This window comes from Oncorhynchus mykiss, chromosome 19 (assembly GCF_057628025.1).
Source record: "Oncorhynchus mykiss isolate SJ-2025 chromosome 19, ASM5762802v1, whole genome shotgun sequence".
NCBI classification, from domain to species: Eukaryota; Metazoa; Chordata; class Actinopteri; order Salmoniformes; family Salmonidae; genus Oncorhynchus; species Oncorhynchus mykiss.
Window position 1 is genome coordinate 18,336,421 of NC_143040.1, and position 15,016 is coordinate 18,351,436.

The 15,016-nt window shown below is 43.4% G+C and overlaps 1 protein-coding gene across 1 annotated transcript in view; it reads right to left on the reverse strand.

The window, feature by feature from the left end:
- Positions 1-8,100, reverse strand: part of LOC110498434 (ovochymase-2) — a 50,983-nt gene extending 42,883 nt beyond the window's left edge. Inside the window, exons 1-2 of the mRNA XM_090210349.1 lie at positions 6,314-8,100; positions 1,902-2,032 (exon numbers count right to left, since the gene is read on the reverse strand). Of these exons, the coding sequence (XP_090066475.1) occupies positions 1,902-2,032; positions 6,314-6,464 (282 nt within the window). The 5' untranslated portion in view covers positions 6,465-8,100. The remainder of the gene's footprint in view (positions 1-1,901; positions 2,033-6,313) is intronic.
- Between the last annotated feature and the right edge of the window lie 6,916 nt (positions 8,101-15,016).

A 15,016-nucleotide genomic window follows, 5' to 3' on the forward strand; every position in this document is an offset into this window, starting at 1 on the left:
TTTTCGCAACAAAGCATCCTTCACTCATGCTGCCAAACATACCCTCGTAAAACTGACCATCCTACCGATCCTCGACTTCGTCAATGTCATTTACAAAATAGCCTCCAACACTCTACTCAACAAATTGGATGCAGTCTATCACAGTGCCATCCATTTTGTCACCAAAGCCCCATATACTACCCACCACTGTGACCTGTATGCTCTCGTTGGCTGGCCCTCGCTTCATACTCGTCGCCAAACCCACTGGCTCCAGGTCATCTATGAGTCTCTGCTAGGTAAAGCCCCGCCTTATCTCAGCTCACTGGTCACCATGGCAGCACCCACCCGTAGCACACACTCCAGCAGGTATATCTCACTGGTCACCCCCAAAGCCAATTCTTCCTTTGGCTGCAACTCCTTCCAGTTCTCTGCTGCCAATGAGTGGAACGAACTGCACAAATTTCTGAAGCTGGAGACTCTTACCTCCCTCACTAGCTTTAAGCACCAGCTGTCAGAGCAGCTCACAGATCACTGCACCTGTACATAGCTTATCTGTAAGTAGCCCATCCAATCTACCTCATCCCCATACTGTATCTACTATTTATTTATCTTGCTCCTTTGTACCCCAGTATCTCAACTTGCACATTCATCTTCTGCACATCCTACCATTCCAGTGTTTAATTGCTATATTGTAATTACTTTGCCACCATGGCGTATTTACATGCTGTATATAGATTTTCCTACTGTATTATTGATTGTATGTTTGTTTATTCCATGTGTAACTCTGCTTGTTATATGTGTCGAACTTCTTTGCTTTATCTTGGCCAGGTCGCAGTTGCAAATGAGAACTTGTTCTCAACTAGCCTACCTGGTTAAATAAAGGTGAAATAAATAAATAAAATAAACCTTCACATCCGGCTTCTTCACCTGCGGGATCGTCTTAGACCAGCCACCCGGACAGCTGATGAAACTGTGGGTTTGCACAACCGAATCATTTCTGCAATAACTGTCAGATAGCGTCTCAGGGAAGCTCATCTGAGTGTTCGTCATCCTCACCAGGGTCTTGACCTTACTGCAGTTTGGTGTCGTACTCAACTTCAGTGGGCAAATGCTCACCTTCAATGGCCACTGGCACGCTGGAGTAGTGTGCTCTTAACAGACGAATCCCGGGTTTCATCTGTACCGGGCAGATGGAAGACAACATATATAGCGTTGTGTGAATGAGCATGGTGGTGGTGGAGTTATGGTATGGGCAGGCATGAGCTTCAGACAACCAACACAATTTAATTTTATCAATGGAAATTTGAATGCACAGAGATACCGTGATGAGATCCTGAGGCACATTATCATGCCATTCATCTGCCGACATTACCTCACGTTTCAGCATGTTAATACATGTCGCAAAAATCTGTACACAATTCCTGGAAGCTGAAAATGTCCCAGTTCTTCCATGACCTGCATACTCACCAGACATGTCACCCATTGAGCATGTTTGGAATGCTCTGGATCAATATGTACGACAGCATGTTCCATTTCCCGCCAATATCCAGCTACTTCGCACAGTCATTGAAGAGGAGTGGGACAACATCCCACAGACCACAATCAACAGACTGATCAACTCAATGTGAAGGAGATGTGTCGCGCTGCATGAGGCAAATGGTGGTTACACCAGATACTGACTGGTTTTCTGATCCACACCCCAACCTTTTTTAAAGTGTGGAATCCATAGATTAGGGCCTAATGAATTTAATTGACTGAGATCCTTATATGAACTGTAACTCAGTAAAATCGTAGAAATGGTTGAATATTGCATTTATATTTTTGTTCAGTGTATTTGTTTGAAGGAAAGAGCACAGTAAAAGGAAAAGAGGTTACTGTATAAAAATCTTAGTGTTTTGAATGTGTTGCATTGTGGTACTTACCATGCCTGGGTCCACAGTGATGTGCCAGCTGCAGCTCATGCCGCTGTCGTAGCTACTGGGGTGATTCATGCTGGTGAACTCCCCCGACGGGCCCTTGAGTGCCTGAGGACCCCCGCATCCTGAATTGACCTCTTGTCCCACACACACGCACACACGCACACACACACACACACACACACACACACACACACACACACACACACACACACACACACACACACACACACACACACACACACACACACACACACACACACACACACACACACACACACACACACACACGCACTTGATTACATGAACATTCAGTTGATGTGTCAGCTGCAGGGGAACAGCTTTGGGTAATGTTGGCAGAATAATTTGTTTTGATTAGAACCCTTGTTATTGGGCTGTTATGTATAACATGGAAGAGTAACACAATGTCATTATGGAACATCCTGCTGGGACAGACTGTTTGATGATATAGTGGCACTACTTACGTTAATAAGATTATTCGAATTAAAGATTGCTTCACCAGTCCCATTTAACAAAAGCAATTGGTAATTGGTAATTAATTGGTACCCTCATACAATGGTGTGGCCAATGACAACATGGTCAGCAACCATCCTATACAACCAATACAGTACACGTTTTTTAAATATAATTTGCACACATACACACTGTGTGTATAGAATATTAAGAACACCTTGCTAATATTGAGTTGTACCCCTTCTTTTTGTCCTCAGAACAGCCTCAATTCTTTGGGGCATGGACTCTACAAGGTGTCAAAATCGTTCCACAGGGATGCTGGTCCATGTTGACTGGATGTTGGCTGGATGTTCTTTGGGTGGTGGACCATTCTTGATACACACGGGAAACTGTTGAGCGTGGAAATCCCAGCAGCGTTGCAGTTCTTGACACACTCAAACCAGTGCGCCTGGCACCTACTACCATACCCTGTTCAAAGGCACTTAAATATTTTGTCTTGCCCATTCACCCTCTGAATGGCACACATACAAAATTAATGTCTCAAATGTCACAAGGCTTAAAAATGCTTCCCTTCATCCACACTGATTGAAGTGGATTTAACAAGTGACTATGATGGATCACAGCTTAATAAGGGATCATAGCTTTCACCTGGATTCACCTGGTCAGTCTATGTCATGGAAAGAGCAGGTGTTCCTAATGTTTTGTACACACATATATCTATCCGTATGTTGACTAGTAGTGTATCTACAGTGCATTCATAAAGTATTCAGACCCCTCAACTTTTTCCACATTTTATTATGTTACAGCCTTATTTAAAAATGTATAAAATTGTTATTTTTCGTAATCAATCTACACACAATTCCCCATAATGACAAAGCAAAAACAGGTTTTTAGATTAAGAAAACATTCACATTCACATAAGGATTCAGTACTTTGTAAAGGCACCTTTGTTGAAGCAGTTTGGAACCACCAAGACTCTTCCTAGATCTGGCCGCCTGGAGAAGGGCTTCGGTCAGGGAGGTGTCCAAGAACCCGCTGGTCACTCTGACAGAGTTACAGAGTTCCTCTGTGGAGATGGGAGAAACTTCCTGAAGGACAATCATCTCTGCAGCACTCTGCCAATCAGACTTTCATGGTGGAGTGGCCAGACGGAAGCCACTCATCAGTAAAAGGCACATGACAGCCCGCTTGGAGTTTTCCAAAAGGCACCTAAAGACTTTCAGACCATGAGAAACAAGATTCTCTGGTCTGATGAAACCAAGATTTAACTCTTTGGCCTGAATGCCAAGCGTCACGTCTGGAAGAAACTGGGCACCATCCCTACAGTGAAGCATGGTGGTGGCAGCATCATGCTGTGGGGATGTTTTTTAGCGGCAGGGACTGGGAGACTAGTTAGGATTGAGGGAAAGATGAACGGAGCAAAGTACAGAGAGATAGATCCTTAATGAAAACCTGCTCCAGAGCGCTCAGGACCTCAGACTGGGGTGAAGATTTCACCTTCCAACAGGAAAACGACCTGTATAACGACCTAACTATACAGCCAAGACAACACAGGAGTGGTTTCAGGACATGTCTCTGAATGTCCTTGAGTGGCCCTGCCAGAGCCCAGACTTGAACCTGATCTAAAACCTGATCTAAAATGGAGAGACCTTAAAATAGCTATGCAGCGACACTCCCCATCCAAGCTAACAGAGCTTGCAGAGAAGAATGGGAGAAACTCCCCAAATACAGGTATGCCAAGCTTGTAGCATCATACCCAATAAGACTCAAGGCCGTAATCGCTGCCAAAAGTGCTTCAACAAAGTACTGAGGAAGGGTCTGAATACCTATGTAAATGTGATATTTTCAGTTGTATGTTTTTTACAAATTTGCAAACATTTCTAAAAACCTGTTTTTGCTTTGTCATTATGGGGTATTGTGTTTAGATTGATGATAAATGTTTTTTAATACATTTTAGAATAAGGCTGTAAGGTAACAAAATGTGGAAAAAGGTCAAGGGGTCTGAATACTTTTAATGCTCTGTATAATGTAGACAGAAGCTAGACAGTTTTTGGCCTGTCAATATGACCATCACTTCAAAGTGCAGACATTATTCCTGGGCAAGGTTTATTGAATAAGGGATTTAAAGGACGAATAAAAGGAGAAAGGATATAAAAGGGAGAGAGAGAGAGAGAGAGAGAGAGAGAGAGAGAGAGAGAGAGAGAGAGAGAGTGAGAGAAATAGAGAGAAATAGAGTGAGAGTATTTGCATTGTACTAGACCAGTGTACTGTGTGAGTGCTGTCTCTGGAGTCAGCCGTGTCTCCTAAGACAGTCTCACTCATAGAAATGGATGACAGCCATTATTCTTAGGTACGATATGACTGATTTGGCTACCCGAGCCAAGGTAGCGTGGGACAGTGTTAATAACATCATAGATTTTTATTTGATTTAAATGCTGTATTTTTTGGGAACCAGCACAGAACTGTAAAAAGGCACCAAGATATATTGCAGATAGGTGGACTATATTATATGATAAATAGATTGACACCTTGTCAGAAGCCAAAACAACACGCATGTTATCTCACATTTTAACTCAGATGATTTGATGGGCTGTTTTCTAACTATAGATGAAATAGAATGACTCATGAAAAAAAATGCAGACGTGACAAATTGAGGACGTATTTGTCATGCTTTCTATGGTGACAGAGTGACACTATATGAAAAATATGTCCAGCAATCCATAACAGTGCTTGGAACCGCGTCAGTGCATCAGTATCCAGTGGTGTGACCAATGAGAAGCCAATGTCCAAGGGGACCAATTAGACTTTCAGATATCCCTAAAGGTTCGCAGGAGGTTTGTCTATAGACGTTCCCTCAACGTTAGAGGGAACCTTTGCCTTTTGTTGTCGTTCTGTTCCTCCACAGCTGGGTCTCAGCTCGGACTGTCTGTCTGCCACACTGTGAGGCCAGTGGCAGGGGACGTCACTGTGACTCACATCACAAAGGTACCACAAAGACACAGAATCCCCTTAGAATATAACTCTCTGTCTCGCCCTGTACCCAGAATGGAGGCACATTCAATGCCAGAAGTATTCAATGCCATTATTACTGTAGCAACGAATGCCGTTGGTTTGTTATTGCGGTATACAATGACTCAGATCATTCTTCTATACTTATCATTTATTGCTGATATGAAAGTGTGGCTTAATTTAATCCTAAATAATAAAACATCTGTCAGAGACAGAGATACATTAAGAGCACAATGTACAGTGATGGAAATTTAAATCAAAATAGACAACAAAACATCACTTTTCATCTTCTTGTCAGCAAACTCACCACCAACCGACAGCCATTACCCACCCACTCCCCAGACGCTTAGCTAAGCCTGCTATTATGGTAAATGTATAATGGTCCATAAATCACACAGGTCCATAAATCACTGTTTCATAGTCCTGCTGAGAGGCATTGAACTTTCTGGTGTGAGTAGAGCTAAAAACCTTCATTTGATTGAAGTGTTTCAAGTTTTGTACTCACACACCTCCTTGACAGTGATGAAGTTTAGAGGGATAGTACAACTCCTATGTGTTTACAGTATATACAGTAGTACTAATCATCTGGCCTACATGAATGTGTTTAAAGTATATAGCAGCTCACCACCAGGTAGCCTAGCAGTTAACAGAATTCGGTCAGTAACCTAATGGTTGCTGGTTCCAATCCCTGAGCTGAAAAGGTGAAAAAATCTGCATTTCAGTCCTTGTGTAAGGTTAACCTCCAACAACAACTTCTCCCCGGGCACCGATGACGTGCATATCGATTAAGGCAGCCCCCCGCTCCTCTCTGATTCAGAAGGGTTGGGTTAAATGCGGAAGACCCATTTCGGGTTTAATGCATTTAGTTGTGCAACTAACTAGGTATCCCCCTTTCCCTTCCCTCCATTTAAACATACAGGTAGTACACTACTCACCTTCATCAGTGGGGACGCTGTTCTTGTCAGTGAAGTAGATGACCACCAGTCCGATGCAGGCGCCAGTCAGAGCCACAAACAGTAGTATCAGGCTCTTCTCCAGGGTACTCAGACCCCTGGACGTGGGCCTCTTCTTTAGGTCTTCCTCCATGCTCTCTGTTCACAGTGGTGGAGCAAATGTGCTTTGCCTCTGGTGCACCTGCGTCTCACGGTCTGGTTCGACCTTTGCTAGACTGGCTGTACCTTGGACTCTCCTGAACCTGGACAAGGGACACGGAGCGTGTCTGTGCGGAGACTTTTTGACTGTTTAGGATTTTTGGACATGTTGTAAAACGTGTTTTTGTGTGCATAGGGTAAATTAGTTGATGTCATTTTGACTCTCAAATAAAACCATTAGGATACTGTACATAGCTTCAGTAGGGGCAATGGTAAAATGTTTTACCTCTCACCTATAACTTAGCCTGTTGTAGGCTACTACAGAACCGTTATACGCATTGTTGTACAGTATAGCCTATAGCAGGGGTGTTCAACTCCGACCCTATGAGGTACAGAGCCTGCTGCTTTTCTGTTCTACCTGATCATTAATTGTACCCACCTGGTGTCTCAGGTCTAAATCAGTCCCTGATTAGAGCACAACATTGAAAAAAAACACAGTGGAACTGGCTTCGAATTCCAGAGTTGAGTTTGGGGGGGACAATGGTAGATGACCTGTGTTTACGCGAGGCTTGTTTATATTATTAACTTTGTCCCTACACTCGACCCCGAATCTCATTTCAAAACATTTACTGTCTCAACCTCAGCTTTTATAAGAGGAGCGGGGCCCGTCACACAGTGCACTGCAATTATCGTCAAGCTTACTAATTGATTAATGTAGTACAGAGCACTTCTGGGCTATGGTTAAACTCTTTAATGTGGCTTAAGTGCCAAAGCACTTAGAATTAGCGCTGGATTTGATTAAAGTAAAAGGCATGATGGGGACTAGGCTCACAGGAAGCTGCTGTGTAGTCATCTATGTCCCATAGGAGTCCCACAGACGCTACCTGGCAATCAATTACAATTTGTTAAACTAATGGATAATGTGCTAGAAACAGGCTTGTAAATCCTGCCTGTTGTAATCAGGGGTCCCTTCCCAGGATGCATCTAAAATAGCACGTTATTCCCCAAATAGTGCAGTACGTTTGACTAGTGCTCTATGTGCCCTGGTCAAAAGTTGGGCACTTTGTAGGGAATTATGGGCCGTGGTCAAAAGTAGAGCACTATGTACGGAATAGGATGCAATTTCGGACACTTCGTTGCAAATTTCTAATGGCTCTCTGTACAGACAGACTGGCTCATGCTGGCTTGCTGTAATGCTGCCAGTGTGTTTGTAGCAGGGGAGAACGACTGCCCCCTCAGATTGATGCCATGGAAGTTCGAGGCCAACCGAGGTACTAAAGGCTTTGTTAGCAGAAAAACAGGATCCCCCATTATAGTGAATGGAAAAATGACAATCTTCATGGTAAATCTTTGAGTAAATAAAACAATTTAGAAGACAATCATGGTACCAACAATTGCTTCTAACACACCAGATGTATGTCCTTGAACCGATTATTTTAAAATCGCACACAGAAGAAGTTATAAGGATAATTAAGTTGCTAATGGCAGCCAGCAGTACTCCGGAAGCCTTCAGCTTCAGTTACTCAATGAGAGGGAGCAGCACTTCCTGGAGTAGCTCAAACTGCGCATGTTATGTCTTCATCAGACACCATTTAAACAGACTTCACTTGGCTTCAATGCGCTATTGAGTCTTCACATAGGAATTAATGGTGTCACGTGATCAGTGGCTTTGTCCATTTATATATACAGTCATTGGTTTGTAGAGAGGAGTTTCAAAGCGCTGAGATAAGCACTTCACTATGTACAGACTGATAATAGCACAAGCCAGAGAGATATTAGAGCAAGCAGAAGAGGGCCATTTACAACCAGTCATAAACACTAACAGAGATCAGCACAGATCAGAATGATTGTCAAGAAAATTGTGAAAATGGTCTCTGTGGAGAGATTAATTTCACCACACAAGCCATATTGTTAAATATTTATACAGCACAGAACAGTACAATGTATTATCAGATAATGTTTTATTATCTAGGTGAAGTGTGAGTTACACTGTAGCGGTTATCTATCTGGCTCCCCAAGGTCTACTTTAGAGGGTTAGATGTTGTGAACCTGTGGTGCGTTGGTTCGTGTTACCATAGAAACCCTGGGCTTAGGATATGGGAAGTAGCACACTCACATACAACAGCACTGGGTTTGAAATGGCACCCTGTCCTTTATATGATACACTACTTTTGACCAGGGCCCTACTATGACTGTAACTTGGGACTCAACCTGTGTTCCAGTACTATACAGCACAGGAGTTTGGTGGCAACTTAATTGTTGAGGACGGGCACGTGGTAATGCCTGGAGCGGAATAGGTGGAAAGGTATCAACAACATCAAACACATGGTTTCCATGGGTTTGACGCATTTCCATTCGCTCCGTTCCAGCCATTATTATGAGCCGTCCTCCCCTCAGCAGCCTCCTCTGCTGTACAGGTGTGAGTTGATGTTTTTTACTGTGTGTTAAAGTGAGGCCATCTTGTTTGAATTGAATTACCAAGAAGGATGACGAAGGCTGAAGGATGATGAAGTATGAAGAAGGATGAAGGCTGAATCACTATTTCTCAACACGTGATTGTGTGAGAATCAACCCTCAGCCACGGGCAACGTCCGGCGAGACAGAACGCTCCTCCTCCTCCTCTGACCGACAGGTTTTTAATTGGACTTTTAATCAGAGTCGACTGCAGGAGAGTTGAGGAATCTTTATATCATCTGAGGGGGCGATAATGATAAGGGACAGTTTGGCAACTGCAATATTCACGCTCGCCATTCGTCATTACAAATTAGGCCGCTCAATAACGACCTACGTCTTCATTCACACGCTCCTAATTGCGGATTGGAGATTAAAAATAACTTTAGGAGAGATTTGCATACAATGTGGAAGCGATACCAGAGGTTTCTTCACAATAACTTTGGAGTCAGGGTTAATGAGTTTCATAGAGGAAGTGCTTAAATTTGGCTTAATCTCCATGGAGATTGAATGGTTGGAATTACCTCATCATATAAAGGCCTCTTGGATTCAGCCACAGTCTGATTAGACAGAGACACATTCACTATGGTAACCAGTCACTTTAAATACCTAATATATCTCTAGGAGATAAGCACCTAGGCCTATACATTCCCTCCAATTCTTCCCTTTGGGAAAGACAGGAACAAGTGGTGATATACTGTACTCCCACTGGGCACACACTGGTTGAATCAACCGTGTCATTTCAATGAAATTACGTTGAATCAACGTGGAATAGACGTTGAATTGACGTCTGGGCTGAAACAGAAACTTCTTATCTCTCCTTGGCAACACATTTAGGAGCATATCATTATTTAAGAGAACTAAATTAAATGATTTAAGATATTATACAGTCGATAATGATTTTATATAATGTCTTGCATTTTTTGTTGGTTGTGGGTCAATTCTAGTAGGTGGTTGAGATATTTTCTCAGTTGCTTTACATTTCAACTCAAGGGGGAGAAACCCCTTCACTTGGGGCTCCCGAGTGGCGCAGCTGTCTAAGGAACTGCATCTCAGTGCTAGAGGCGTCACTACAGACCCTGGTTCGATTTCAAGGTTGTATCACAAAAGGCTGTGATTGGGAGTCCCATAGGGCGGTGCACAATTGGCCCAGCGTCGTCCGGGTTAGGGTTTGGTCAGGGTAGGCCGTCATTGTAAATAAGAATTTGTTCACAAATAAAATAAATACAACTGGACACCTGCCATGGAGGATGCTTCCAAACTAAGATATCTGTGAAGTGACATTAACAACTCTCAATGCAACTCTACCCTCCAAACTTGCTCACAACTAACTGCACACCACTCACCACAATGACATCCGTTCACAACAATACTAGTAAAAGTCCTACAACTACAGGTCAGTATATCAACCCTGCTGCTGCTGCAGGTCTTCAATATATCAGCTGCAAAACATTTTAGTGCATCAAGAATGGATTGGATTTATATAGCAGTTTTCCCAGTCGCTCAAATCGCTTTATTAGATGTGGTGTGTCAATGTGGGGGATATTTTTCTCAACCATGAGTGTCTCTGGGAGGGGGAGGGAGAGGGAGAAAAAGGGAGAGAGATAGAGTGTTGCTGCAGTGTGTGTGTGTGTGTGTGTGTGTGTGTGTGTGGAACCTCTGTCCACTGGGGGACCAATGATTTATAGAAACATCTGTCAGCCGTTATAAAGCAGTCTCTAGTGAAGACAGCCAAGGTGACCTTAGTGTGTGTGTGTGTGTGTGTGTGTGTGTGTGTGTGTGTGTGTGTGTGTGTGTGTGTGTGTGTGTGTGTGTGTGTGTGTGTGTGTGTGTGTGTGTGTGTGTGTGTGTGTGTGTGTGTGTGTACCTGTGCTTGACTTTCAGCATGTGAAAGGTTACGTACGTGTGTTTGTGTGTGGAACGGCGGGGTGGTTAATAACAAGCCACTATAAAATGCTCAGGTCTGCAGTGTGTAGTGTTACACAGTGATGGAGTATGCTGGATTGGAGGAGGGAGAGGAAGATAGAAACAAGTATGTGTTCCCCTATGAACAAGAGCACATAGGGGAACACACACACACGCATAAACGCGTGCACACACACACACACACACACAGAAGCGCACACACACACCTCAATCCTTCCAAACACCTTTTCCCACAACGCTTCCCAACAATGCGAAGTAATGTAGGCCATGTAGTCCACAGGGGCCTGAGCAGCAGACGACATCGGAGGAAGTTCCTTACTGTAGCGCTGCCGGTGATTCAAGACAACAGTGAGTAAACAAAACAACTGGAGCAGTACTGGGGAGGCGCTATAAGAGCTGTTCTGGGGTCAGGGAGAGAAACAAAAAGGACTGAAGCAGTACTGGGAAGGCACTATAAGAGCTGTTCAGAGGTCAGGGATAAAGAGACGCTTCAGGGGAGAGGCAGGGGCTTTAGCTGCCCTGCTGTTGCTGACTGATATGGCGCTTTTATGATAGAGAGAAAGTGAGAGAGAGATAAAGAGGGGGAGAAAAAGAAAGAGAGAGAAAGAGGGAGAGAAAGAGAGTGAGAGATATAGTGCTTTTATATGACATCATCATAGAGGGAGAACATAAAGCTTGACATGAGTCATTACATCACCCAGTGCTCCAGAATAAACCCCAGTGGTTCATCTATGGAGAATAGCTAAGCATCGCTAAGATCACCAGACCCTTACTCATAATCACATACGTACCAATCTCAAAATACAATCAGTAAACAGCAATTAAGACAGAAACTGATCCCCATGATAAGATGGAGTCTGAGTGAGTCTGATGTGCGTCTAAAGATCCGACAGGGAATTATTTGTGATTTGTATTGGTAATTGTAATGGCTTGTGCTCAAGCTGCGTCTAGGCTACACGAGGCCTTCTACGGATTTTCTGTGTAGCTGAGATGAGTCTCTGTGTGTGTGTGTGTGTGTGTGTGTGTGTGTGTGTGTGTGTGTGTGTGTGTGTGTGTGTGTGTGTGTGTGTGTGTGTGTGTGGCTAACTGGGTCATAGCAGGAGGTTTAACACAGTTTAACTATTTTTCTGAAGTGGACATTTTATCTGGAGGGCTAGAGGGAGTCTTGATATAGACTCTAACTAACACGCAGTCGAAGCACCACGCCGAAACCTGATATTCAGTGAAGCTCAAAGAACGGTTATGTAGTGGTGACTGTAGAGGAATTTCCATAGAGAGGGGAAAAATGCCCCGTGAGAATATAACAGAATCGTATGAGACGACACAACAGTGACATTCAGAGAAATTCACTCACCAAGATAGAATGTAGACTCCACTAATCTTTTCCAACGCTAGAGCATAATTGGATTTCTTAAAGCGCACTGACACATTAATGTTAGATGATGATAGACTGGCCAACTGTTGATGAACACGGGCTCTCAGTTTAATTAAGTTTCTGGGCCCCGCACAATTGATTTTCATCTAAATCAATGATCATCTGCAAGTAAAATAGCCTATATCTATTTTTAAGGCAGGGATTTCATTTTCCAAACCCTATGATTTATAACTCTAAAATACAACTCAGTTTCAATTCCACTCCCTATATTTCTTATCCTGCCAGAGAGGAGAACAGCAGCACTCATTGTACAACATTACAAAACAACCTTTCCATTTCAAACAGGTGCATTCAAAACAGCCCCACCCCCAACCGTCTGGAACCAAAAGACTGCGGTCATGACCAGATTGGATTCTGGGTAGTGATATTAGACAGGACATACAGTGCAGAGTGTGATTTTAATATTGAATAATACAGGCTGCAAGTTACTATGGCAGAGTGAGAGGTATTTTTTCTCACTTTTTTGAGATCCCCTACCTCTCATGTCTGTTTCTCTCTGTCTCAGTCTCTCTCATCTCTCTATCTTACAGTCTTTTCATCACAATGAATCTCCTCTTGTGTTTAACATCCACCGCCTATGGCCACTTTCAAATGGGAACCAGTCGCAGGGACACGGGGGGCGAAGGGGACATTAAATATTGAAACACCAGCTAATTAAGGCCGGGGTGAGGGAGTCAGCATTAAGGCTGGTGAGCCGACTGCTGCTGGTCGTGATCTATGGACAGAGAGAGAGAGCGCGAAGAGACAGAGAGAGAGAGAGAGATGGGGGAACATTGAAGGAAGATGGGAGGGAGAGGATCAGGGGATGTTGTAGCTCTACACATGTAGAAAAAGTGTCAGTACAAATCCAATACATCTCTCAAAGGTAGCGGCACAACAAAATAGGTTGGTGATGCACTTCACTGTGGCAGCCCCTTTAATCAGCAACTGAGATGACTGTCTGGTTGTGAGTGTGTGGGGGGTGTGATTCTCGTCTTAACACCTTGAATACCAGGGGGATGGACTTTTGTGTGTGTGTGTGTGTGTGTGTGTTCTTTTGACAGGGAACAGAATAGCCCAGGACACCTAACCTAACAGCCCACTGTGACGAGTGCAGTGATGAGTGGTGACACACACATACACCCAGACACACAGGAAGTGACAGCACAGTCCTGTGAAATCAGTGTATCACACTGAGACAGAGGGTGTATTCAAACAGACAGTTAGTTGTAATTCCCAAACAAAGTAGATTGGCTGTGAATATTCCCCATTCCACAGTAGGATGTGATGGTAAGCCTATATCAACACGTTGAGACTACGTTTTCAATGTTTTATAATGTAATAACTTCATTACTCTTAATAACAATGTGGAGGAAACAAGGTTTATGTAATATTTTTAAGCGGATATTTTCTCCTAAGGAAAAAAAGTATGTTTAAGGTGATTCTAAAAGAGACTAGATAAATTGAAAGTTTTAATTAACTTTATGTAAGCAGACTCATAGTTTAATTTACTCTGCTTAACCCATACATTTCACATCACTGGATTTGGAATGTAGACCTACCTACCTCTTACAATGACTGGCTTTGGAATGTAGACCTACCTACCTCTTACAATGACTGGATTTGGAATGTAGACCTACCTACCTCTTACAATGACTGGCTTTGGAATGTAGACCTACCTACCTCTTACAATGACTGGATTTGGAATGTAGACCTACCTACCTCTTACAATGACTGGCTTTGGAATGTAGACCTACCTACCTCTTACAATGACTGGATTTGGAATGTAGACCTACCTACCTCTTACAATGACTGGATTTGGAATGTAGACCTACCTACCTCTTACAATGACTGGCTTTGGAATGTAGACCTACCTACCTCTTACAATGACTGGATTTGGAATGTAGACCTACCTACCTCTTACAATGACTGGATTTGGAATGTAGACCTACCTACCTCTTACAATGACTGGCTTTGGAATGTAGACCTACCTACCTCTTACAATGACTGGATTTGGAATGTAGACCTACCTACCTCTTACAATGACTGGCTTTGGAATGTAGACCTACCTACCTCTTACAATGACTGGATTTGGAATGTAGACCTACCTACCTCTTACAATGACTGGATTTGGAATGTAGACCTACCTACCTCTTACAATGACTGGCTTTGGAATGTAGACCTACCTACCTCTTACAATGACTGGATTTGGAGTATAGATGCATCATAAAAAAACAAATGGTGACTTACATTTTGAACATCTGTCTTATGTACTATGTACTTATGTACTTATGTACTTATGTACTTATGTACTCTCGGAGGACCTGAGCCCTAGGACCATGCCTCAGGACTACCTGGCCTGATGACGCCTTGCTGTCCCCAGTCCACCTGGCCGTGCTGCTGCTCCAGTTTCAACTGTTCTGCCTGCGGCCATGGAACCCTGACCTGTTCACCGGACGTGTTACCTGTCCCAGACCTGCTGTTTTCAACTCTCTAGAGACAGCAGGCGCGGTAGAGATACTCTTAATGATTGGCTATGAAAAGCCAACGGACATATACTCCTGAGGTGCTGACCTGTTGCACCCTCGACAACCACTGTGATTATTATTATTTGACCCTGCTGGTTATCTATGAACATTTGAACATCTTGGCCATGTTCTGTTATAATCTCCACAGCCAGAAGAGGACTGGCCACCCCTCATGGCCTGGTTCCTCTCTAGGTTTCTTCCTAGGGAGTTTTTCCTAGCCACCGTGCT